The sequence below is a fragment of the Xenopus laevis genome, chromosome 2S (genome assembly GCF_017654675.1).
Source record: "Xenopus laevis strain J_2021 chromosome 2S, Xenopus_laevis_v10.1, whole genome shotgun sequence".
Taxonomy (NCBI): Eukaryota; Metazoa; Chordata; class Amphibia; order Anura; family Pipidae; genus Xenopus; species Xenopus laevis.
In genome coordinates, this window is record NC_054374.1 from 82846693 (window position 1) to 82871837 (window position 25145).

A 25145-nucleotide genomic window follows, 5' to 3' on the forward strand; every position below is an offset into this window, starting at 1 on the left:
TATATGTGTGCACAAATGAATATTGGCAAACCGGTACAGCACATGAATTTTTGGCGCAATGTTGGGTACATTTCGTCTGAAAACAAAAAATAATATACACCAACCTAATGGTGCTCTGCTCTGCTAATGGCATGAATAAATAATCTTTGATACACATATCGGAGTGCTGCTGGAATTATTGCTTTACAATACACCAACCTAAGTGTGATAAATATAGGACACAGAGGAACAGATCTAGGAGCTTTAATAATAAAAATTTCTTTAGAATACCAATGTACACAGAATTCAGTGTAGGGTGTCTACATAAAGAATCTGGGATATACACACCAGCTCTGGAGTGCAGTGCTACTGCCAGGACTGGCTGCTGTGTATTTTGTATTGTTAGAGACCCTAAATCACAATGATGCAGCAACAACTAAATCTAAAAATCACAATCCTCTACCTGCAGATAATTGAACACAGGAGTAGGAAGGCAGGAGGGACGTATAACACAAGACACACAAAACCCTCTCCCCCTTGCTGTCTCAAATACAGTGAAAATGCACAGTTGTATTACTGGAGCAAAGCTCGGATCTGCTTGGATGTGGTATCATCATTTAGATGGCGGGTTGTATATCTGAGAAAAAAAGAACATAGTTATGTTGTTAAATCTGCATCACAGGTTCATATATTAATATAATACACAAAAGCCATGAATATCTTGTAAATTATATCCTTATAAACGGTGAGTTCTGATGTCATCAGTTATAAACGGTGAGTTCTGATGTCATTTCTGTCACATGACTGACTAAAACTTGTGTATTATAATAAATAAAGTACCCCCAGTTGCAAAATATGAGGATATTAGAAGTTACCTTGGAGTTCCATGACCTGTATAAAAACACTCGGCCTTCGGCCTCATGTTTTTATATGGTCATGAAACTCCTCGGTAACTTATAATATCCTTATATTTTACAAGAGGGGGTACTTTATTCACTATATATTGTAATGATGAACCATCTATTCTACCAAAGACATATTGTTACATACCTCAGAGCATTTAGAAGGCCCTCTGTGCTTGTGGATGGTTGATCCTTCAGCACTTTGATGCAACCTTTCATCTATAAGTGAGAGAATAAATCATTTATAGGAAGAGATAATCTACTGTGGAAATTGTAGAATCCCTTTCTTTTTGGAGTTAAACATACATGATCATTGACTGACCACCTGACTGAACCATTCAAGCTGATGCTAAATCATCAGATTCTGGCATGGATTAGTCAGATGGCTACCAGAATGTGTACTGATCTACATGTCATTGATCTGTTTGTTTGACCATTTTGTCGTACAGGCAAACTGGCCCATATTTACATAGTCTGGGGCCTCCATCAATCTGAACAATGTAATTAAGTTGTAGTTGCATGTGGTACATTCTACAGGAAAAAAACTAATTATCTTACTTTGTTCAGGTGGGTGAATCATTGCATGAGCAGGTTTGACAGGCATTACACCAACAAGCATGTGTGTATGTGTCTATACCACTGCATAACAAGATAATATAACTGTAAATATATATATATATATATATATATATATATATATATATATATATATATATATAAATATATATATATATACACACAGTGTAAGTGTGATCAGAGGTTAGTGAAACCATCTTATTAAACCTGAGTACTTACATCAATTTTGGAGGTTTTGGCAAAGGCTCCAACTGGGTGTACATGATCATACAAGATGATAACTCCAACCATGACTCGCATACAGAAGAGAAGTGTTTCATTGCTGGTAAAACGGCTGCGGTACCCTCTAAGAGATAATACGGGTTATTTACTAAAACTTGGGTTTTTTTCTCATATTTTCTCAGAAACAAACTCGACCTAACTCCCAAATATGGCTTATTAACTAAATCTGAATGTATGATTCATTTGCTTCATTTAGGAAGTCTGGCACTGAACTATTAACTGAGGTCGAATTTATATGTAAACAAACTCAAAAAATGTTAGTTTCAATTTGAACTGTACGACTTGGAATCACATTGGCACCGGAAAAACTTGAATTTAGTGAGTTTTCAAGTGAATACCAGCATCAAACACCCAAAAACTCCCAAAATTCATGAAGGTTAAGATCCTCAAATGGTTCAAGGGACAGCTGTCATTGGTTTTTACATGAATTTGGTTTTTCAGGTTCAGACTTTTAGCAGCGTTGGAGGATAATAAATCTCAAGAAAATCTATTTTTTTTCCTCTAAAAATGAGAGCAGAGACGTGGAGATTCGGGGAGATTAGTCGCCCAGCGACAAATCGCCTCTTCTTCGGGCGACTAATCTCCCCGCAATGCCTTCCCGCCGGCTGTAAGTCGCTGGCGGGATGGCACTCGGATCGATTCATTTTCCAAAGTCGCCCAAAGTTTCCTCGTGAGGCAACTTCGGACGACTTCAGAAAACGAAGCACTCTGAGTGCCATCCAGCCGGCTACATTCTAGCTGGCAGGAAGGCCATTAGTCGCCTGAAGAAGAGGCAATTTGTCGTCTGGGAGACTAAATCTCCCCGAATATCCACGTGTGTCTCCGCCCTTAGAGAATTTTTCACTAAAAAAAAACTTGACTAGACTTTATATATTATAGTCTGGAATATAATAAGCTGTTACATTACAGAAAACAAAAAGATTGTAATTTGCAGCTTCAACACAAATATGTAACGAACAAATAAATATAACATTTGACTGTCAAAATGTTAAATAAAAAGTTAAAAAAAAAAACTTGACTAGAATAAATCAAATTCTAATAAATAACCCCCAAAGTATTGATATATATCTGGAGGTGTGCTTGATTAATGACTTATTAGGACAACTATTGGTACTCACGGAGTCTCCAGCATTACTCTACACACACAGGCCATTGTGCTCAAACAGTCAGTTGTGTCTTCAATCGGCAAAGACTTGTTCTGCAAAATGTATAATAACTCTTGTGTTGTGGTCATAGATTTTTCATGTCCATTACTTTGTACTACAGCTTTTGCCAATATATAAATATTTGTACTGGCTTCTAACATGTGAAATGCAATAATCATTTATAGGCAATGCACAAAATACCATGTCCCAGTATTTATTTCTGTAATGCATTTTTGTGCTAACCCTAAGCTTCAGCATACAGCCATCATCTACTAAAAATATATCACATTGACATCAATTACATTAAGCTCTGGGGCACTTCCTCCTTCTTTAGACTATACTTCTGTATTTCAAAACAGTCAAGACATTACATCATTTCCCTTACCTCAGACACAAACTTAGTGGTTGCATTGCTCAGAGTCTTCAGCATGGGGGTGGCATCAGCATAAAACAAAGACATGCGATTGGCCATTTCATTGTTTACATCACTCTCTGCATCCACCTAAGAGACATTGTTACAGGCAAGGTTAGAGTTTTAGGTTTGCATACGCTTTGAGAAGACCAAACAATTTAAATTACCTGAAAATTGTTTAGTCGGTTGCGACTGACTGTTCGTCTGTAGTAGCTGAAGTCATTTTGTATTGCAGGATTTGTCATCTGAGGATGTATCAAATTAGAGACATTAAGCTATGGAAAAATAGAGCAGCACATTGCAGTTGCATTACTGTATAAGAAAGCTAATAGGTGTTCTCTCAAATGTTTTTGTTACAATTTAGAATTCCCTCCCCTAATTTTATGTTTTATGTCCTTAAGTTTTAGTTACATTATACAGGTATGAGATCTGTTATCCAGAAACCCATTATCTCTAAAGAGCCAAATTATGGGAGGGCCATGTCCCATAGACTCTACTTTCATTAAACTATTAAAAATGTTAAATATTATTTCATTTTTCTCTGGAATGATAAGAGTACATTGTACTTGATCCTAATTAAGATACAACAAATCCTTATTGGAGGAAAACCATCCTATTGGGTTTAATTAGTGTTTAAATTATTTTTTTAGCAGACTTAAATTATGGAGATCCAATTTAAGATCCCTTATCCGGAAAACTCCAGGTCCTGAGCATTCTGGATAACAGGTCGCATACCGGTATTAGATGTACCCATGGTTAGCAGGCTACAACACTGCACATGTCCCTACAGTTAAATTGATAATTTAGCCATGATAGCTGCATATGATGTGCAATGTGTTTTTTAATAAAATATATGTGGAACTCCGCATATTACACCATTGAAAATATTAGTTTAGAAATTTTTAGTTGTTTTAGTTGTTTATGGTCAACTGCAAACATGCCATGGATACCTTGTTTACAGTGACCTTAAAACGTATCCATCTTTTATGTGAAATAACATTCATCACAAGGTAAATCAACATTAATATTTACAAGTAGTAATGGGCGAATTTGTTGCGCTTCACTTTGCCAAAGAATTAGCGAATTTCCTGTGGAATTTGCAAAACGGCAAAGCGTGAATTTTGACGCCGCCGTCAATTCGCAGGCGTCAAAATTGATGCAGACGATAGCAAAAATTTTCCGTGCATTAAAGTCAATGGGCTCGCATTTAATTGTCGCCAGCGTCAGAATTGTCGTTGGCGTCAAAATTTGCCGGCTATTTTTGCCGGTGGCGAAACTCGAAGTTCGCCGTGAATTTGCGCCTGGTGACTAAATATGCCCATCACTATTTACAAAGTATAAATACATGAATACCTTAAGTTCATCAAAGCTAAGGGTGAAGTGCAGAATCTCAGCAAACTGTTTGGCCAGAGCTTGCTCTCTCTCCAGATGTTGAGTAGGGGCAAATGGGGGGGATGTGAGAGCTTCCAGGAGACTGTGCAAGGCATTCTCTAAATAAGACAAAATAAGGTAAACTGTAAATTCACACAACTAAGAGAAAAAACACCGTTTCTGAAAACGGTGCCATGAGCTTTTAAAAGAGAAACATGACTATTACTGTGTTGAGAGAAATATGTGTATGAAATGATAATCACCAAGTCGAAGGGAAAATTCATAGAAGCGCTTGAGTTTGGCTACCAAAGGACAGACAGCACGCCAGGCCTCCTCTTGTAGGTGCAGATCCAGTGGATTCTGAATTGCCTAATCACAAGAATTTACAGCAATTAATATAAATGACTGTGTGAGCAAATATTTCTAATAATCATAATTTTTGTCACAATAATCATTTGCTTGTAGGGGCTACGTAAAGTTTCCCCTGGGTCAGTAACCTAATCAGCAGTTAGCTTTATCTTTTGTAGAAAAGATAAGAAAAGTTAAAGCAAATATCCAATTGTTTAACAGGTTATTAGACACAGGCATCCATAAAGCTCCCCATAGACGCGACGATTCTTCTTGCCGAACGACCAATTTTTGAGAAGTCCGACCAATCCTTTGAAATTATTGTGCGGTTAGTGGGATTCGAACGATCGTACATCTTACGATTTTTCGGCCGACATCTGTCAGGAAATTGATCGGCCAGGTCAAAAAATCTTTGTCGGTCCCAGTGCAATCTATCTATGTTTGCAGGGCCAAGCAGGCAGCTCCCCTTTGTTTTCCTGGTAAATCGGTCTTTTTAGTTGATGGTCGATTCGTACGATCGTTCCGAGAAAATCGCGGTCTCATGATGAGGATCGAATCTTTTAAAAATCTCAACATCTATGGCCAGCTTTACTTATTTTGCTACACAAAGTTGATATGTTCACAATCAAGCAACATCAGTTATGGACACATAGTAGGTAATATACTGTACTTTGTATTATTTTATGCAAATGATTAGTGCCTTGGGATACCAAATGTACTTATATCAATTTTTTACCCCAAAATAACTGAAATAAGTATGGTCTGATGATTATAGCTAAGAGAGATGTATGATGTTATCGAATCTGCCTAGTAAAAGTTACTACCTTTCTATGACAACAGAAGGAGATCACAGGAACAAGTATACACATAAATTATATCACCATTAATACACAGAGTTAACCTCACTTAAGGACATATTAATGAAGCTAATGTGTAAAATGATTCATGGTGGGAAAAATACATTTTACAAAGTGTTTATAACGGTGTATGTCATTGTATGTCATGTGACATGATCTTTGTCTGCTAACGCAGAAGTGTTAATAAAGTTTTGACTTCTTGAAGCAAGAGAAGCTTGGTGTGCAGTTTAAGCTGCAACCCTGGTGGACCCGGGCCCCATAGTCTGACACTGTGGGCAGAGAGACCTATCGATGGCTGTATGTATGAGTTGTATGTATGAGATGTAGATCAATAACATTCAATTGATATAACCCTGAGTCCTTTCTACTTGCTTTACCTGTCTTATCTCTTGTCCTGCTCCCCTGTATGACTGCAGCTCAGCCAGGACACCTTGGGCTTCCTCCAGCACAGAATTCACTTGATTCCACACAGCGGTTTCTGCCTCAGTGGGCTGAGCATCTGCAGATTCCAAGCACAGGAAAGTAGTGAGAGCAAAATCTAGCTGGATCTGTAACAAATCTGTGTTTTGGTGAACTCTTTAACAGGTCTACACAGAAAAATGAGTTACATGGTTGTCCATTACACAAAGAGACTGTAGAACAGTTTGCTTTCAAGCTGTCACTTTACTTTGTAAAAGGAAAGTGGATTACTGAAAGTGCAAAACAAGAAGGAGTTGAGTTATTTAAATGACACTAAGGGGCAGATTTATCAAAGGTGGAAGTACATTTGAGGGAATTTTCGAAGTTAAAAAATTTGAATACTTCGACCATCAAATAGGATACTACGACTTCAAATTTACCTCGACTTCGATTTGAAGTTAAAATCGTTCGACTATTCGACCTTTCGATAATCGAAGTACTTTCTCCTTACAAAAACTAAAACTTCAATACTTCGCCAACTTAAACCTGCCGAAGTGCTATGTTAGCCTATGGGGACCTTCCAGAGCAATTTTCTAAGTTTTTTATATTTGAAGGAAAATCGGACGATTGTACGATAAAATCGTTAGAATCATACGATTCAGAGTACAATTGAAGGATCATACTACAATCCGAATACGATCGTACGATGAATAAAATCCACTTCGAAATTCGACCCTTGATAAATCTGCCCCTAAGGAATAGAAAGTATTAAAAACACCTAATTGATATTTTCCATATTAGATTTTTATACGAAATAGGGGCAAACAGAAAACAGAAAAGAATAGCAAATGATTTACTAGTTCATTGCAGTTATATAATTTACTACAATGTACAATCAGGTATTATGGGAAATGGAAACACACCGACTAGGCTACACACATAGTGGCCTAAATAAAGCAGTGCTCAGGCAGATCTAATTGTCTTGCTGTTGCCTAAAGGACTGGATCAAGTTGAGGAAGCCAGTAAATTTGGACAGCCGTTGCCATGCGGCAATCGCTTGTCATGTGCCATTGCCAAATTACCTGTTCGAATTGGAAACTGGTTCCTTTCAAGCCAAATAGAAGCAGATGACGGCTGGTTTGGTTTAAATTGTTTAAATTCATTGAGCCCACATGCAGTGTACCAGCTTTTTGTTCAGAGAGGTTTTGGTGTCAGAAAAAAACCTCTGTATTAGATAGTGGCATATTTCTGTACAAAAATTAAATGTGAATTTAAGACCATATGCTATATACATGCTAAAGGTATGAAGGTCTTTATATATGTGACACCAACTGTTAAAAAAAGTAACCAGAGTAGCAATAGTTGGACCTATAACAGGTAGGGTAGCATACTATTAGCTGCATTGCTCATCATTACAAGGAAAAGATCCATTTCCACCATCTCAATATTGTCAGGGAACTGGGCTGCACACTCTGTGATTGGTTTAGCAAAAATATCACCCATCCAGAAAGAACCACCATGCCCAGCAGTATAGGGAAATGCGCTTTACCAGTGAACTTAGTGTAAAATAAATATTAAAGTTTATGACGGGATGAAACAGAAACAAATAAAACAAATAAAAAAAACAAAAAAACAAAAACATGGAAAAATTAAAATGATCTCACGTTCAAAGTCAAGGAAAAAAGTGGGACACTGTTCTAGGTCGTTATAAGACAGGACTTTTAAAAGGTTCCCCATCTGACACCTGGAAAAAAAAAAGACAGAGAGGTGGGAATGACAGGGGCTACCAAGGGAATAGGTGGGATGGAGAGCAATCCTTATTGAAGAACAACAAATAAACATTTCACTTTGAGTTCACAAAAAGAAGCAATACATTAGTAAAGATTCCATATTGATTAAGTGCAACAATAAACGTTAATCTGTTTTGTTGCCAGGTTTTTCTCAAATCATGGAAAGACACAATCTGGAATACAGGTATGGGATCTGCTATCCAGAATGCTGGGAATCCTATTCAGGATTTACAATTGCTGTAATCTTTACTTCCGACTGAATAATGTAAACCACAGAAAATTACTCTAGCACTACTCTATGGCCTTTCAGGGTGTTTCCTATAAATTTTTCTATATACTAATTTCTACTAATAGTGTCCATATTATATTTCTTAGATACTGGGCTATACACAGCGCCGGATTTCTAAGACGGGCGCCCCTAGGCCGCGCGGTCTGACTAGGCGGCCGCGCGGTCCTAGCGCCCACCTCACCTCCCTTTCCCAGCGCGCCGGCGAAAAAACGCCGGCGCAGCTGCTGAAATTGAATGGGGACGCACACGTCCCCATAATGCGGCTGGGCGGCATGCCGCCCCTATTTTTTTGCCGCCCTAGGCCCGGGCCTATGCGGTCTTGCCGCAAATCCGGGCCTGGCTATACAGAGGCAGATTAATGCACAGGCTCCCCTGGCTATTGCCTAGGGGCCCAGTGTGATCAAGGGCCTATCTAGCTTTTTTGCTGTTTATATTTCTGTTTTTGTTTGCTCTGCTGGTTCTGGTTAGGTGCACAAGCATGTGCGTGCACCCAAATGCATGCAGATCCAGTTGTGTCACGAGAGTGCTCCAAAACTGCCCCAGTGTAGAGAGAACTTGGGTGCATACATGTCTCTATCTGCTCTCATCTGAATCCATCACAGTAGCCTAGAAGGTTGTGGATGTAGCTTAGGTGACCTACATTTCATGAATCCTCCACTGGAGTTATATACAATAGTTTACCATTTGGCCTTAGAAAAATATGAACTATTTCTCTTTTTTTGGAGAGTGCTTCTTATTTATGGTGCATTTAGCCACCAAGTTGCTTCCCGTGTTAGATGTACACATACCCAGCTGAAATAAACTTAAGACATTTTTCATCATCAGTAGTCTGCCATATCCTACACCAAGGGGGTTATTTAGTTTTTTTTTCAAATATTTTACCAGAATCAAAATCGACCTAACTAACATCCACAAATTTGGCTAATTCCCTTATAATTAAACTCGAAAAAAATAGGATTAAAAAAGCACAACAAATTAGAATTTTTACTTTATATACTTAAATACCCCACATTTTTCACGTTTAAATGCTTAAAGGTTTCAGGCTTAAAAACTTTGAATACCCCAAATGTATCAAGTTTTTAAGCGAAAACCAATATCAAACACCTCCAAAACTCCCAAAAAGGGTTAAAAACATCTTCAAATGGTCAAAGGGACAAAAGATTTTAGATGGAATATTTTCGAATTTGAACTTGTTGCAGCTTTGGGGCATAATACATCCCCCCAAAAAAATTTCTCTACAAATTTTAGGGATTTTTTTAGAGAAAAAAAATGGTTTCAATAAATAACCCCCTTAGTATGAGTGACAATTCCATCCATCGTTGTTCAAACTGTCCATCATAAAGCTGTAGATTTACTTAAAGACAGTGTTCTTACTGCTTGATGTATCTTTTGACAGACTTTTTTGGTGATTCTGGCAGATATAGTTACGCTGGGAGGCTGCAAGTTTGACATTAGTTATGTACCCTTCCTTCACAAGTAGAAACTCTAATGCCACAAGAAAGCCCAAAGCATTAGGCAGTATATGGCTTATTTGTAGCACAGCTACATGTAGGCACACTAATATATACTGTAGGAGAAGAGGAAAAGCTACGTAAGACCTATTTTCACTCGTCAGTTCAGTCAAGCTCACATGCAAGTTAGAAAACAAGTACACCAATCAAATGTATAGCCAGTATGAAAGCATACTTCAGTGCCCAACCTCCCTTTGCTGACAAAGGTTTTAAAAGATACCGCCAAATCAACAAATTAAAGGGAACATATATACTGATATATTATCTCAACTAAAAGTATGACCAAGACTACAATGTACTTCCACCCAGTTGCAGGCAGGGTATTTTACTCATTAAACAGGTATGGTATAGTGTTGCCACCTTTTCCAGAAAAAGGGGGCTTTGGTATAATTGACCTCTCTTTCATATTTATTTGGATCAAACAACTTATATACAGGCATGGACGGTATTTTACCAGCCTGGCAACCTGGTGACTGTATAATATTCTTTTTTATATCCTATTTATTCACATAGCCCATGTTAATAATTAGTAATACAATAGCTTAGAGTTAGATGATTTTAAATATATATAAAATGGTTATTGTTTCAATGTTTAACACTGCAGTCAGTAATACATGGTTACAAACAATTACTTGGCCGGCTACTCAACATAATCTTTCCATAGACTGGATACTAATATGTCTAATGTTCAAAATGGCTACAACTTAATAACACCCAATCTAGTCTGGAGGACAAATACACCCCAACCGCTACATCTTGTAATAATACATGAGAGGCGGCGCCACCAGCGGGAAGCCCTCCAGTACTCGATCCCTTGCCTTCCAGCTATTATTACACATCTATTACAAATATTTGCAACTGGTTACTGAAATAACCAGCTGCAAATGACCCCCTAACGTACATATATTCTTACACACTCTGGAGTTTGGATACTATCAATCAGTACCTCTAATATGTCATATTACAGGGGTACAATTACTTAAGTAGCCCAGTGTTAACTCTGTTGACTAACCCATTCTATCCACCTTAGTGGAATCAAATAAACATTGTCACAGATGTCACATGACATACCAATACAGACATAACATAGTTTTGCTTCTCTACCCATCAGATACTTCCTCTCCTAGTCTCACCAATTCCTTGATAAAAAAAACATTTTAGGTTCCCCAGAGACAGGAAGTGACAAAATATTTTATGCATACGAACCACAATAGAAAATAACATATATTTCTTTTTCCAAGTCTTAAGACCTACAATACATTCACCAATGATGAGCAGAATTTCCACATCCCTACCCTTGCCAATAAATCTTTTAATTTCTGTTTAAGATGTTCTGATTAGTAAAGATTTCTGCCTTTCCAATATTCATTAACAGTATGATTATTTCATGTGAACAACAAAAAAGGTATCATCATTTTTGATGCAAGACTGTCTCTCTGCTGTCTCCTCCTGGATGTCACAGCGCCACCTGAAACTGAACCTTTCTAAAACAGAACTCAGTATATTTCCTCCAAGATCTTCCCCTGTCCCTCAGATATCACTCACTGTAAACAACACCACCTTTCATTCCACCACACAGGCACGCTGCCTAGGAGTCATCTTAGACTCTCATCTGTCTTTTTCACCACACATTCAAACACTCGCAAAATCTTGCCGTATTCAACTGTGCAACATTGCTCGAATACGACCATATCTCAGTTCAGAATCAACTAATACACTGATTCAGTCTCTCATCATCTCCCGCCTTGATTACTGCAACTTACTCCTCACAGGTATTCCAACAAGTCACCTTTCACAACTCCAATCTATTCTAAACGCGGCCGCTAGATTCATTCATCTAGCTCGCCGCTCAACATCAGCTGCTCCCATATGTGTATCCCTTCACTGGCTCCCAATCTCTTCTAGAATCAAATTCAAATTACTTACACTCACATTCAAGGCCCTTAATAATGAAACCCCTCCCTATATTTCATCTCTAATCTCCAAATACACTCCTTCACGAAACCTACGCTCTGCTTCTGATCTTCGCCTCACTTCTCCTCTGGTCAATTCTGCCCATTCTCGTCTACAAGACTTCTCTCGGGCTTCTGCTTTTCTCTGGAACTCTCTGCCACAAGCTGTCAGACTTTCTCCTTCCTTCCAAACTTTCAAGTGCTCCTTAAAGACCCATCTGTTTAAAGAGGCCTATTCGATGTACCTTAATTAATCATTGCTGTATCAAAAATGACAAAGTGTTTATACAATCCTAATGTCTCAATTGTACCCTAACCTTTTAGTTTGTAAACCCTATTGTACTCTGTAATCCTTGTCTGTTAGCCACCATTTATTCCCTGTTTGCTATAACTGCAGTAAAGCACTGCGTATCTTGACAGCGCTATATAAATAAATGATGATGATGATGATGCAATGTGATTTACAATGGCATATTACCTTTACAGAAACTGACCTATCCTAGCAGGAGCTGCGAAAGGAATTCAGAATGCTGAAAATCATGGTGTCATTTATATAATGTTTCTATTTATTAAAATTCTAATTCACAGCAAATGTTTTTATCATGCAACTGTTAACCCCTTCTCCTAGTTCACTAAAGTTTTTTTTTAAATTTACTTTTAGTATGTGATAGAATAGTCAATTCTAAGCAACTTTTCCCATTAGTTTTCATTATTTATTTTTTACAGTTTTATAATTATTTGCCTTTTTCTTCTGACTTTCCAGCTTTCAAACATGTGCCGCTGACCCTATCGGAAAAGCAAATGCTCTGTAAGCCTACACATGTATTGTTATTGCTAATTTGTATTTCTCATCTAGTAAGAATTAATAGCAATGACAATAAATGAGGGGGAATTATTTTTTGAAAGCAGTTTGCTTCTTTCAACAATAAGTCTAGTTGGTCTTGCACATGGTTAAGTGAAACATACACTTTTGTAGCCTATGAAGTGGAGCTAGTAGCTGTTGGTTGCTGCTTTGTTTAGCTTTTATTTAACACAGTGACCACAAGTTTCAGTGCTGCATGGAACAAAAAACATTTGGTATATCTGCCTCTATATCAGAAAAATAGGATCTATTGGGGATTTTTGTGTTAGCACGGTGTGTGGGTGAATTTATATGGCACCCTGTATAAATATGCAACTTTTTGACTTTTCCACATTTTGTTACATTACAGCAGGGATCCACAACCTTTTATTAAACTGAAAAATATTTTATTGCAAAAAGCAGATATTTGTTCCATAGGTATTTACTGGATTTGGTAGCATCATAACATTTGGGCTGCTTTTCTTCAGAAGGGTCTGGGTATCTTGTTAAACTACAGGGACGGTGCAAAACACAGGTAAATATATTGCAAAAAAAACCCTTGGTAAAAAAATCGTAGAAAGTTAATGTTTCAGGTTATTTATAATACAAGGCAAATTAAGACTGGAATGTCTCCAGTGAATGCTTTGCAATGGCTCAATTAAGAGTTTGAAATCAATTCAGAGTCTGTGAGACTAACTGAAAACTTAGGTCACTGGACTAACTTAAATAACAATGATCAAATCCACTGGAAAGATCAGGCCTGGCAGGCCACTTCGCCATTCCCGGAGTATGCGCTAGGGTTGCCACCGTTCTGGATTTGACCTGAACAGCCCGGTTTTCAGAAGGGTTTAAGGAAAACCGGGCAGGATCTCCCATGATTGACATGGCGATCAGCTGATCGCCACGTCATATCCTCGCCTACTTAAAGTGGCACGCCCTATCCACAACATCACTGACCCGCCCCTGTGACATAATAACCCCACCCTCTGCCCGGATTGTGAGCCGCACAAAGGTGGCAACCCTAGTGTGTGCAATGTGACAATGCACGCGCGGGGGGAAGAGCGCTTACAAAGAGTGCTGGTGGGGGAACATGTGTCTGGACTGGGGGTAAGCAAAAGAAGAGGTACGTGCTTGGAGCTCCCACTTTGTTGCAACCTAAGCATGTGCCTCTTCTGCCTACCCCTAATTGCTCCCAAACACTATGCAAAACTGGTATGCACTTGCTTCACTAAATGTATAAAAGTACTGATTCATGGAGTAAATATTATTCGACAAACAGGTATCTACTATTTTAACTCTTGTGTCACAATAAAAATATTTTAATTTCAGGCTTTAAAACAACACATTATGCGTGAATATTGATGTAAACCACTGTAGGGCTCATTTACCAGCAAAAAGGGATTAATAATTGCAGCAGTGTTTTCGCCTTATTGTGCCATATTATGCCTGTTGTTCTCACAGGCACAGGGTGCAAAGGTGCCTTTTTCTTTATACCTGTAGTAATTCCATTGCAAAACACTACATCATGGGTAAGAAACGTGGTAACGATGTCACAGCAAGCTTATAAGGCAGCTGCTATCCTAAACAATCAGAGACAGTTTCTAGAGCTGTTTACTCCAGTAGGTAAAGCATTCTACAGAATAAATATAGCATTCTAGCTTGCACTGTTGTGCCTAATCTATTGGCAGTAAACTGCCTTGCTAGTTTTCCTTCTCCTTTAAGGAACCACTTGGTCATGAAAGTCTACCAAAATAACACTTTATTTAATTAAGTAATAACATGCCTGAGACAGCTACTAGTTATTAGTAATAGACTAAAGTAGGTCCAGCTGAGAACAGATCCAACTAGCTGTCAGCAGTGATTTTGGGGGTGTCAAATGCAAATAAATGTAAATGGAAGGTTATGTTTGAGTTTGAGTCTCATTTTATTACCCACTAATAATACGTTTCTATTGTTATAAATATTTTACTATACACCAAATTCAATGTTCAAAGCTAGGTTGTGACCTGGCATCCGTAATGATAGAGCAGACAGAAAAAATGGGACTGAGAGTTATACTGAGTTATATTTATTTTTCTTAATGTGAAAATGTGTGGGAGGAGAATGGCAGTGGCACTGCAGGTAAACTGTGATAAGGAAAGAGGTTTTGGGTTTAGTAAAAGCCACAATGGAGGTTGGTGGAACACAAAGATCATTTTTTGTCATAAAACACATATAATGGTGTAAAAGTGAGATCTAAATAAGATTTAGGACAAATAACAGAAAAAAGGTATAGTTGAGCTTAAATCTACATACTTTGCAAAATAAGTTTGATTTAGCCAGTAAGTCAAAACTACAGATTGTCAGTATCATGTCATTAGGTTCTATGTTGTTTAAATGCTCCAATGGTGTCTGCACCATTGTGGCAACACAACAAATATGGAGGAGCATTTTGAGTTCATTCATAAATCATCATTTATATACCACTTACTGACATATTGATGTGTTAACATGCAGCATACAGTGAAACACATACTGCTTTTTTTTTAAATTAGGCTTTGTGGTTGTATTACCGATTAATGTAATTTGTTATCTTTTTATTACTAAGTCAGATGGGAGACCACCTTTAAACTTGTTCTTAATATATATTTACTATATACAGGTATGGGACCTGTTGTAGGATGAATTATATCCTAGTTTGGATCATGTGCAAGGTACTACTTTATACAGAGAAAATGTAATATATGTATATATATATACTGGTATATATATATATATATATATATATATATATATATATATATATATAAAAAATACACAAAAGCCATGAATATCCTGTTAATGATGTCCTTATAAACGGCTCTTAGTGGTCATCAGTTATAAACCGAGCTTAGTGATGCCACTTTTGTCACATGACTTACTAAAACTTGTGTATTATAATAAATAAAGTACTCCTTGTTGTAAAATATGAGGATATTAGAAGTTACCTTGGAGTTCCGTGACTTATATAAAAGGCACGAGGCAGAAGGCTCGATGGTCATAGTGAATAAAGTACCCCCTGTTGTAAAATATAATAATATTATCCTTATCAGTCACCGGTGACTTATAATATCCTTATATTTTACAACAGGGGGTACATTATTTATTATAATACACAAGTTTTAGTAAGTCATGTGACAAAAGTGGCATCACTAAGCTCGGTTTCTAACTGCATTGCATTGATTCCCCCCCTGTTGCTAGTAGTGCCTTTTGTTTCAAAAATGTTTTTGGATGGATTTATGGCGGAAACTGTTCTCTTTGCAAAATATATAGTGTACTACTGGTGTAAATCAAACTAGTCTATGTTTCTATTTCAACATTTAGACATGCGTACATGACCAACTTTTTATATAAACCCTTACTTTACTGCTAGAAATCATAATTTTACACATTGTAGTGGAGCACATTGTATTTATTAGATACACAATACCAACTCTGACTCAAACACAGACACTCTTTAGTACAGTATAATCTACAGCTATATCAAGTATAATCAAACACATGTACAAACGTTTTTAAAATACCATTCAATTTCTAAATATTCTATATTCAGGGTGACACTATGTACTGGGAATTGCTAGGGTCCAAATTACCCTAGCAACCATGATTTAATTTGAATAAGAGACTGGAATATGAATAGGAGAGGATGTGAATAGAAAGAAGAGTAATAAAAAGTAGCAATTACAATAAATTTGTATCCTTACGCAGCATTTGTTTTTTGATGGGGTCAATGATCCCCATTTGAAAGCTGGAAAGTAGGAAGGCAAATAATTCAATAACTATTAAAAAGACAAAAATTAAGACCAATAGAAAAGTTGCATAGAATTAGCAATTCTATACTATACTAAAAGTTAACATAAAGGTGAACCACCCCTTTAATTCTTGAATAAGTGTAAGCTCTTGCACTGGCAGAAATGCCTAGGGGATGCCAAATAAGAACTGTGGTAGCCTACAGGAGGCTCTACTTGACAGTACAGCTAGATTCTTTGCATTTAAAACTTGACTCCAACCCTGGAATTCAAAAATAAGCACCTGCTTTGAGGACACTGGGAGCAACATCCAAAGGGTTGGAGAGCAACATGTTGCTTGTGAGCCACTGGTTGAGGATCACTGGCATATACACTTGCCAGCTCTATGCAAAACTGAAGCAGAGCTATGGTTATCATTGCTGCCTTGTATTCATGTAGTACTGGGTTTCTTTTAACCAAAGCACAATAGCATGGAGTTCGGATGTTTTCCTATGAATATGTGGATTTCCTCCCACAGTCCAAAAACATGCAGCAGGGTTAATTGGCTTCTGTTGAAATTGATTCTGTTTTGTGCACATGGTAGGGAGCTTTTATTTTAAGTTTGCAGAGCCCCATACACCAAACTGACAATATTTTGCCCATGACCAGCCCACACCCTGTCTGTTTTTGCAGGTAACAAGAATCCCTTTCATGGCGGTCTAGGCCCCCCAGATTGACAGGGGCCTTGATATCAGTTTTGCCTGTCTTTACTTTTGTGAATAACGACCTGTCTCTTTAAAGTGCTGATTTATATGCTTGTACTATATATAATAACAACAAAGCCTTATGAAGGGAAACTCGCCTTTTCACCAGTCTTTCCTCCTAGCCCTGCCCACTTATATGCTTGGTTTCACTGCTCAGGTATATACACAATAAGAGAGCAGAGTTACTTATGTAAGGGCTTAGTAGGAATTGGCTTGGGTTATACTATCAGTAGTATACACCTGCTCTATGTTGTATTGGTTGCAAATCATTTTGAGAAAACATTTTTTACTTGCGGTTCACAATGTGCCAAAGTACATTCACAGAACTGCAATGATGCATGTAAAATATTTCCAGGGACCTGTGTGGGGAGACAGGTCCCTGGAAATATTTTATCTGCAATTACTAGCGCACCCTACCCCATAATTTTCAAATTCGAACACAGTGGACAGGTGGATCCACAAAAATCAGCGGTGCAGCTTTAGCATATTTCAGTGTTCGCGCAAACCTCGACCCTACACAGTATAAAGGCAATGATGCATGTGTTTCTTGACTACATCAAAATTCCAAAGCAAGAAAAACCTTGACTAATATCTCTTAAAACTATGCACAATAATCAAATGAGCAGATGTGTATGCTTGTGATTTAGTACATCTATACTAAGGAATATGCCTGCACAGAAAACAGGAAACAAACTAAAAAGGCTTCTGCACAATGGACACAATCCGCTTTCACTGCTCCAATTCAGTAATCCTCACTCAGACTCTGTTAGTACCACTCAACCGCCAACCTTCATATCAGCCCCCTTTCATTGCATTTGCTTTGTGTCTTTTACCTTATAATGATTCTATATGTATTCCGCTCTCTAGTTCAAACACCTCTTCTATATACATTAGCAAGTACACAGTTATAAGCTCTCCCATGTAAAGCCATCTATTGGTAGCCTCCCCAAACTAAAATGACACCCTCCTCCCGTGTCTAAATACTCTTGTCACTTCTCTCAAACTCTCCAGTTATCTTTCTCCATTCATCAACAAACAGCACTTCTAATTTGCCCCTATTTTTTATTCTCATAGACACAATTTGTTAAACACAAACTGAACTTACTTTCAAAATCCAGGAAAAAATGAGGACAATTTTCTAAATCTTTTCCCAAAACCTTAATGAGGTTTCCCATGACCCGCAGACCTGAGGAAGACCAAAAAAAAGACAAAAATTACAGCAAGTCTTGATACGGCAAAGCCCCCACTATAACGACTCTTGTTTATCTGTGCCACCAAAGTGATCTGAAGTCATTTGTAATCTCCCGTGTCTCAGTAGTCATGCTTACATTTTTCTTTATATGCAGACTTCTCTCTGACTTTCTCTGCGGAAATGAAGTTTTTTGTGTTACCACTTCTGTTTTTGTCTATTTCTGAGAGGCAAGAGGAAGCTGCAAGCTAGTAAGTCTGCATTCTCTGCACTTCCTGTGTAAAAGCTGAACTCACTAAAGGTCCTAATGTTCCTATGAACAAGATTAAGATAATTGATCAAAGATATTATATAGAGATTGTAGCGTACCATTAAAATATGTTTTTTTACTCTTTAAACATAATAGAGTATAAAAGATGTAAAAAAAATGTGTATGTATATGTGTTTATATATGTACACCTTATTGCCCATTATAAAGATATTAGAAGTCACTGAAGACTTCCATGGCTATATAAAAGCATAAGCCCAAAGGCCAGATGCTTTAATACAGGCCATGGACTTCCTCAACAGGGGTCACAATATTTTTTATGATATAACATGTAAATTACACAAATTTCATCACTATGCACAAATATATAGCCCCAATAACGCCATTGCCATAAGATTTAGTTGGTGCAAGTCAGTTCTCTATGTAGACTCAAGATGCTAAGTACACCCCTGGATGTACCACCTCCTCAAAAGCAAGTCTTACTGCCAGGGCTACCATGCATCCATGTATTTTGCACTTCTGTGCAGTTGCACACAAATTATCAGTGCTGGCTGAACTATGGGGCAAATGTAATAAAAGAGAAAAACAATTTGCACAAATAAGAATACAAATTTGCACTTTGCAATGTAATATTCTTCCTTAGACTGTTACGGCATTGCAAATTTAAATTATGCATTGTGTACTTTTAAGAAGAGCTTGAAGGTGTCGTAATCTTTTGGAGCAAACATAACACATTTTTCAGTAAGAAGTTTTTATTACATACACTGCGTACTAGCGCAAAGGATAACATTCACAATCTTTCTTTCAGTATCGGAAGAGGTTGCTAAACATTTTCTGGGTTCTCAAAAGCTATATTAAATTTGTGTAAAAGAAAAATTGTTCGTGCAAGGACATACATTTTTGCATTGCGAATAGTTTTCTGTTAAGGACTTTTATTACATTCATCCAACACTACCCACAGAGCACCTGGTAGTATAAATATCAGTGACAATTTTATGTATAGTAACCTCAGAACACACAGCAGGATAAATGCAGTGCCAAACTCATCTATAATACTTCATTTCATCCGCGTTGGTTTGGAGAGGCTTAGTCTCCCCAAGCTTTCATTAAACTCTGCATATTCATTTATTGATCATCGCAGCTGCTGCTTGCCACTGAATGCAGCTTTTCAGCCTCCTGTCTACTCGCATTGCTAAACACTCTCTTATCACAGATTTACCCAAATGTATTCCATACCTTATTCTATAAGGTATAAGTAAAATAATGATTACCATGGTCTTGGTGCATTTATTAGAATTTAGTTGTACAACTAGAAATAACTGGACCCCATACAGGCCCGGATTTGTGGAAAAGCCACCTAGGCCCGGGCCTAGGGCGGCAGGATTTTAGGGGGGGTGGCATGCTGCTCAACCACACCCACATTGGTTCAAAAACACTGGGGATGAGCTGAAGATACAATCATTTTTTAAATTTCCCATGCGCCAATCCACATTGTTCCTGTCCCCCTGGAGTGAACATGGGCGACAAACGGTAATGGGCCTAGGGGCTCCCACAATGTAAATCCGGCACTGACCCCAAACATAAAATTTTACGGCCCTCCACCTTAAAGACAAGAGGGGTTATTTACGAGTTCCCTGGGTGCAAATCCGCCAGCTGAAAAAGCTGTATCAGAAGGCGACCCCAGCCCTGCCCTTACTGCCTGCCTAAAACAGTATAGATAAGACCCTGATGCAGGTTTCACCTCCTGCTGCTCCATACCTTGTGCGTCTGAATGAAGAGGAAGCCTACATGCCTCACCGTGCCACCTCTTTTGAGGCAGCACCTGATTCTAGAGGCAGTCCACAGATCACTGCAATGTTTCAATGTTTTAGTAGCCTTAAGGTATGGAGATCCAAATTACACATTGAAAAACACCAGGTCAAAGTATACCAGATAATAGATCTTTTACTATGATATCTCAACAGGACTGATAAAAGAGCTTTCATATTTTGTTTTAAAAATGAAACGTAGCTTTGAAATCTAGGCAATGCCTTAATTGCTCTAGTTCCTAAGAGAAGATTGACATAGCGCTACTAGAACAAGCAATGTAGGCCATTTATTTATTGCTCTGGTACTCATGAGATGCTCTGTGGGTAGGGTGGCCGGCTTTCCTATATATTTATCTTTTTTCCCTATTAACATTTGGATCAACCATCATGGGTCAAAAATACAAGGAATATGCCATTCTAATAAACTGGCCTACATCTACATGTCAGTCTATGAATAGACCATCAAGGTTTGTTTCAGAACAGGGTACAGATGACATTTATCCTGGATTAAAGTTACAAGATCATTGACACTTTTAATACATGCAATTTGCTGCTCTGTACTGATGGCAAATAAATTGCATTTGAACAAAGCAATCATGCAACCCATCTAGCAAGGTTTTCTAGCAGTGCCCTTAATTTTTTACAATTGGCTAGCCAAATTACGTTATATGTAATAACATATATGTGTGTGTGTGTGTGTGTGTGTGTGTGTGCATACTGTATATACGTACTTATGTGGGGTTGCCAAGTCTGCAGTTCTGCAGTTCTGCAGCTGGTACTGTACTACAACTACCACAATCCCACCAACAGCCAAGTACAGCTATCCTGCTTTGCCATTGGTCCACTTATATCTATTTCTGGATCTAGCATTAACTGTCCGTCATGAATACAATAGTCTACTGCCGCCTATAAGTAATGGAATGTGGTTTAGTTTAAAGGGATCCATCCTGTCATCGGAAAACATGTTTTTTTAAAAACACATCAGTTAATAGTGCTACTCCAGCAGAATTCTGCACTGAAATCCATTTCTCAAAAGAGCAAACAGATTTTTTTATATTCAATTTTGAAATCTGACATGGGGCTAGACATTTTGTCAATTTCCCAGCTGCCCCCAGTCATGTGACTTGTGCCTGCACTTTAGGAGAGAGAAATGCTTTCTAGCAGGCTGCTGTTTTTCCTTCTCAATGTAACTGAATGCGTCTCAGTGGGACATGGGTTTTTACTATTGAATGTTGTTCTTTGATCTACCAGGCAGCTGTTATCTTGTGTTAGGGAGCTGCTATATGGTTACCTTCCCATTTTTCTTTTGTTTGGCTGCTGGGGGGGGGGGAGGGATGGGGCAGATATCACTCCAACTTGCAGTACAGCAGTAAAGAGTGATTGAAGTTTATCAGAGCACAAGTCACATGACTTGGGGCAGCTGGGAAAATGACAAAATGTCTAGCCCCATGTCAGATTTCAAAATTGAATATAAAAAAATCTGTTTGCTCTTTTGAGAAATGGATTTCAGTGCAGAATTCTGCTGGAGCAGCACTATTAACTGATTCATTTTGAAAAAAAATTTTTTTCCCATGACAGTATCCCTTTAACTGAATCTTGTGCTTGGGAGATTTAGGCAATTGATCTAGGTAAAAGCCGAGTGCCATTAAAACTACAGAAATGGGCATCATTTTACTCAATTTGCCATAGGTTTTGTGCCATTCTTTCCCTGCGATAACTCTTTCACTGGATTCACTTGGAGCCTTACCAAGTACAGAGATCTATCAACAGCCGCTGCTGAACGGTTCCCTCCCGTCACTTCATCAGTACAGAAGGAGCTGCAAGAAACACACAGATGCAGTGAGTGCAATCAATAATTAAGCCTGCTTATAACGCTGCATGCCACTGTGAGTGTAAGCACTGTGATCAGTGCACTGCACAATAACCCTTCCCTCTTGCTTTTACTGCATTGTTCAAGATATTTATTGCACCTCAAATATCACCTAATATTTGAAATAATCATTAGCACTATGTAGTATGAAAGGGTATGATTCTGCCATGCAAGCTATTTTAGGTGTTTCTCAAGGGCAACCACCATACCAGATCTACAAACTAATATATGTATATTCACAGAAGGATTCACTTTAATGTAGCAGACATTTATATTGTTAAGACAATTTTACAGTTGCTTTCATTTGTTACAGTTTTTTCTATGACAAGGAATAAAAGAGGTGCTATAGAAGCCGTAAGCTTAAGCTGTCTTGTTTGTAAGGTCACTGTCCCTAGCAATCAGAAGCTGCATTTCTTATATATAGACATAACTAGAGAAGGCTTTAAGGGAAAGTTAAGTAATGGAAAGTCTTTATAGTAAAATGGAAACCTCACAGGCTGTCTGCTTTTTGGTTGCTGGGGTCACTGACCCTAGACACCTGATATCATTGCAAATACGAGTAAGATATACAGTAGGTAAATAAGTCAACAATCATATAAAAAGGGCAATATTTGCTTTGTACTTTGGGAATTTTTAGGTGGATTTCTTGCTCAAGGAACGAAAAAAATACATGAAAGGGTTGACCTTGAAGACTGCACCAGGGTGAAGCAATCTGCATGTAATCTGCAAAGCACAGTGCATTACTTTTCTATTACACTGCTGTATTCCAATCTGCTCTGCAATGGGCACTACAAGCTCTCCTTGCTCATTACTGCATTTTTCATTTCTGTTGATTTTCCATGAACAAAACTTACAGTTCCTCCTTTTACAGGGGAAGCAGAAACATGATTTTCTCAGATTTTAAAGCGTCATTATTGTGTAAATGTTCCTGGAACCAGCTAGGCTTGTCATCCTGTCACTAGTTCCCATGTCTTAATTAGATCAGAACCTATGGGTTATATTTATGAAATAACTTTAGTTACACCTCCTATTCCTTTTTTTTACTGGCAGACTATGTAGAAATGTGCCCCTTTGCCCACCCTCCTTGTCTAGCAATGTGACCCACTGCGCCGTGCATGCACAGTACCACTAGTGTCACTAAAGCCGCTTAGCACCTCCCACCTTCTCAACTCCTCTGCCTCTCCCATCAGCTGTATAGGAGACAAATCCATTATCTAGCAGCACTATGGGGGATCAGCTGGATGAGGAGGGGGAGAGGCAGAGTGCGGCAAGGGATGTGAAGGAGAGAAAATGGAGGGAAAAGGGTCAGGAAGATGAGATGGGAGGCAATAAAACATTGCTATAATTGGCATACAGTTTTAAGAACATTACTGTGCTTCATGCATACATAAGCAGGTGCATCAAGCATGCAGTGTATATGTGTGCTCTGTATATAGGACACATAATGTACAGAATCTCTGGATCATTTGAACACACATCCTCTGTTAACTGCTCAAGTTACATAGCATCTAGTAATACACATCTTGCACACCACGCACACTATTGCATGAAATGCTCTGTACAAGATTCCAGCTAAAAACCATGCCCTCTAGTGTAATGCAGATCAGATTAGCTGATGTACATATCTTCTATTCACTATACACACATTTAGCTCATCAGATATAATTTCTTAAATACACATTCTGCCTAAAAGCAACACATCTCTCCCAAGAAGACATGCACCCTCACTATGACAGAAATCCTTTGTTCTAACACACATTCTATTATAAATACACCTTGTGCATGGGCACACATCTGGTTAGTTATGTATTTTCTGTATCAGAAATGGCACAAATAACATGCAGGTATTAGCTGTGCCCTGCTTCCCCTCTCCACCCCTTGCTCACAGCACTCACCGCTCAGCCGGCTGCAGGAGCGTGTGAGGATAGGAGAATCACAGTGCGGCTGTGTATGGATGCGTATGCTTGTACCAAGGAGTCCTGCAGATGCTAACTGTGCAAAATGCATCACAAAAGCAGACACCCTCCCCCCCAGACCAACTGTGACGTCTGCATGGGCAGATTAACCCCCCATGTTCTTAGCACTGGCAAACTTAGCCTATGTATCAAGACAACGCATCTCTTACCTGCTTAGATTTAGAAAGATGAACCCTTTTTATGTTTAGTATTAGTAGAGATCCATCATTTTCTGCCTTTCAAGAAAAAATAATGTGAGTATCAGTACTCCTTATCATTCCCTCTCCTGTCATATCAAGTTTTATTAGCTGTTATGTAGAACTGTATTGTCCAGCCTTTCTAGTGAAGTGGACATGTGCTTACACCTGTGCATCTGTGCTTTTCTCATTGGTAGGTAAATCGGCTAGGTTTTAGGTGCTTAGTGACAGATATGGGGCTGGGGACCAACCATATATTTTTATATTATTTTAATAGGCATTCCTTTCAAAATGCAAGAATAAATAAATAAATAACTCCTGCTGAGCAACCACCACAGAAACATGAATGAAGGGACCAATAGAGTCGTCACTCCAGAACGCAAGCAGATGATTAGCTGAACTAGATGTCAGTCTCAGCCTGAGACACAGTAACCGCTGTACCAAGAATTGTTGCTATGGTGACTGCCAGTGAAAGGCCAGTATCGCTAGTACTGCTGGGACCCACACTTTAAGAAATGTGAAATTCAGGATGCAGCTGCTGTCTGGAATTACAGAGGGGCAATGGTACTGAGAAGACATCAACAGTGTATTGTCATAGTCATGAATAGTAACATTAAGAAGGGTTATTCACATAGAGGTCTGCCTCCAAGTTTTCTTCACTGCAAATGTTCCTCAGGGGGAACCTGTAGCAAAA

General features: G+C 38.3%; 1 protein-coding gene across 3 annotated transcripts; it reads right to left on the reverse strand.

Moving 5' to 3' along the window:
• Positions 1-227: 227 nt before the first annotated feature.
• Positions 228-24332, reverse strand: LOC108705016 (CYFIP-related Rac1 interactor A). Of its 3 annotated transcripts, XM_041584079.1 has the most exons (13): positions 24195-24332; positions 22177-22246; positions 18270-18350; positions 7936-8015; positions 6250-6371; positions 4931-5036; positions 4650-4786; positions 3464-3541; positions 3270-3386; positions 2858-2937; positions 1677-1803; positions 1030-1100; positions 228-616 (listed from the first exon to the last, which is right to left on the reverse strand). In XM_041584079.1, exons 4-13 carry the CDS (start codon positions 8006-8008, stop codon positions 553-555), a joined length of 975 nt encoding a protein of 324 aa, XP_041440013.1. In that variant the 5' UTR covers positions 8009-8015; positions 18270-18350; positions 22177-22246; positions 24195-24332; the 3' UTR covers positions 228-552. The 3 variants fall into 3 exon arrangements, with proteins under 3 accessions (XP_041440013.1, XP_041440014.1, XP_041440015.1); XM_041584080.1 differs by lacking the exon at positions 7936-8015; XM_041584081.1 differs by lacking the exons at positions 7936-8015; positions 22177-22246; positions 24195-24332 and adding an exon at positions 18493-18578.
• Positions 24333-25145: the final 813 nt, after the last annotated feature.

Bases quoted from the DNA above. Each gene is read 5' to 3' on its own strand.
- LOC108705016 (XM_041584079.1), bottom strand. From the start codon at position 8,008: ATGGGGAACCTTTTAAAAGTCCTGTCTTATAACGACCTAGAACAGTGT. The intron at 5,037-6,249 runs GTAAAGCAAGTA...TCTTGTGATTAG, and splicing joins CAGGACAAGAGATAAGACAG to GCAATTCAGAATCCACTGGA. The intron at 3,387-3,463 runs GTAATTTAAATT...AATGTCTCTTAG, and splicing joins ACCGACTAAACAATTTTCAG to GTGGATGCAGAGAGTGATGT.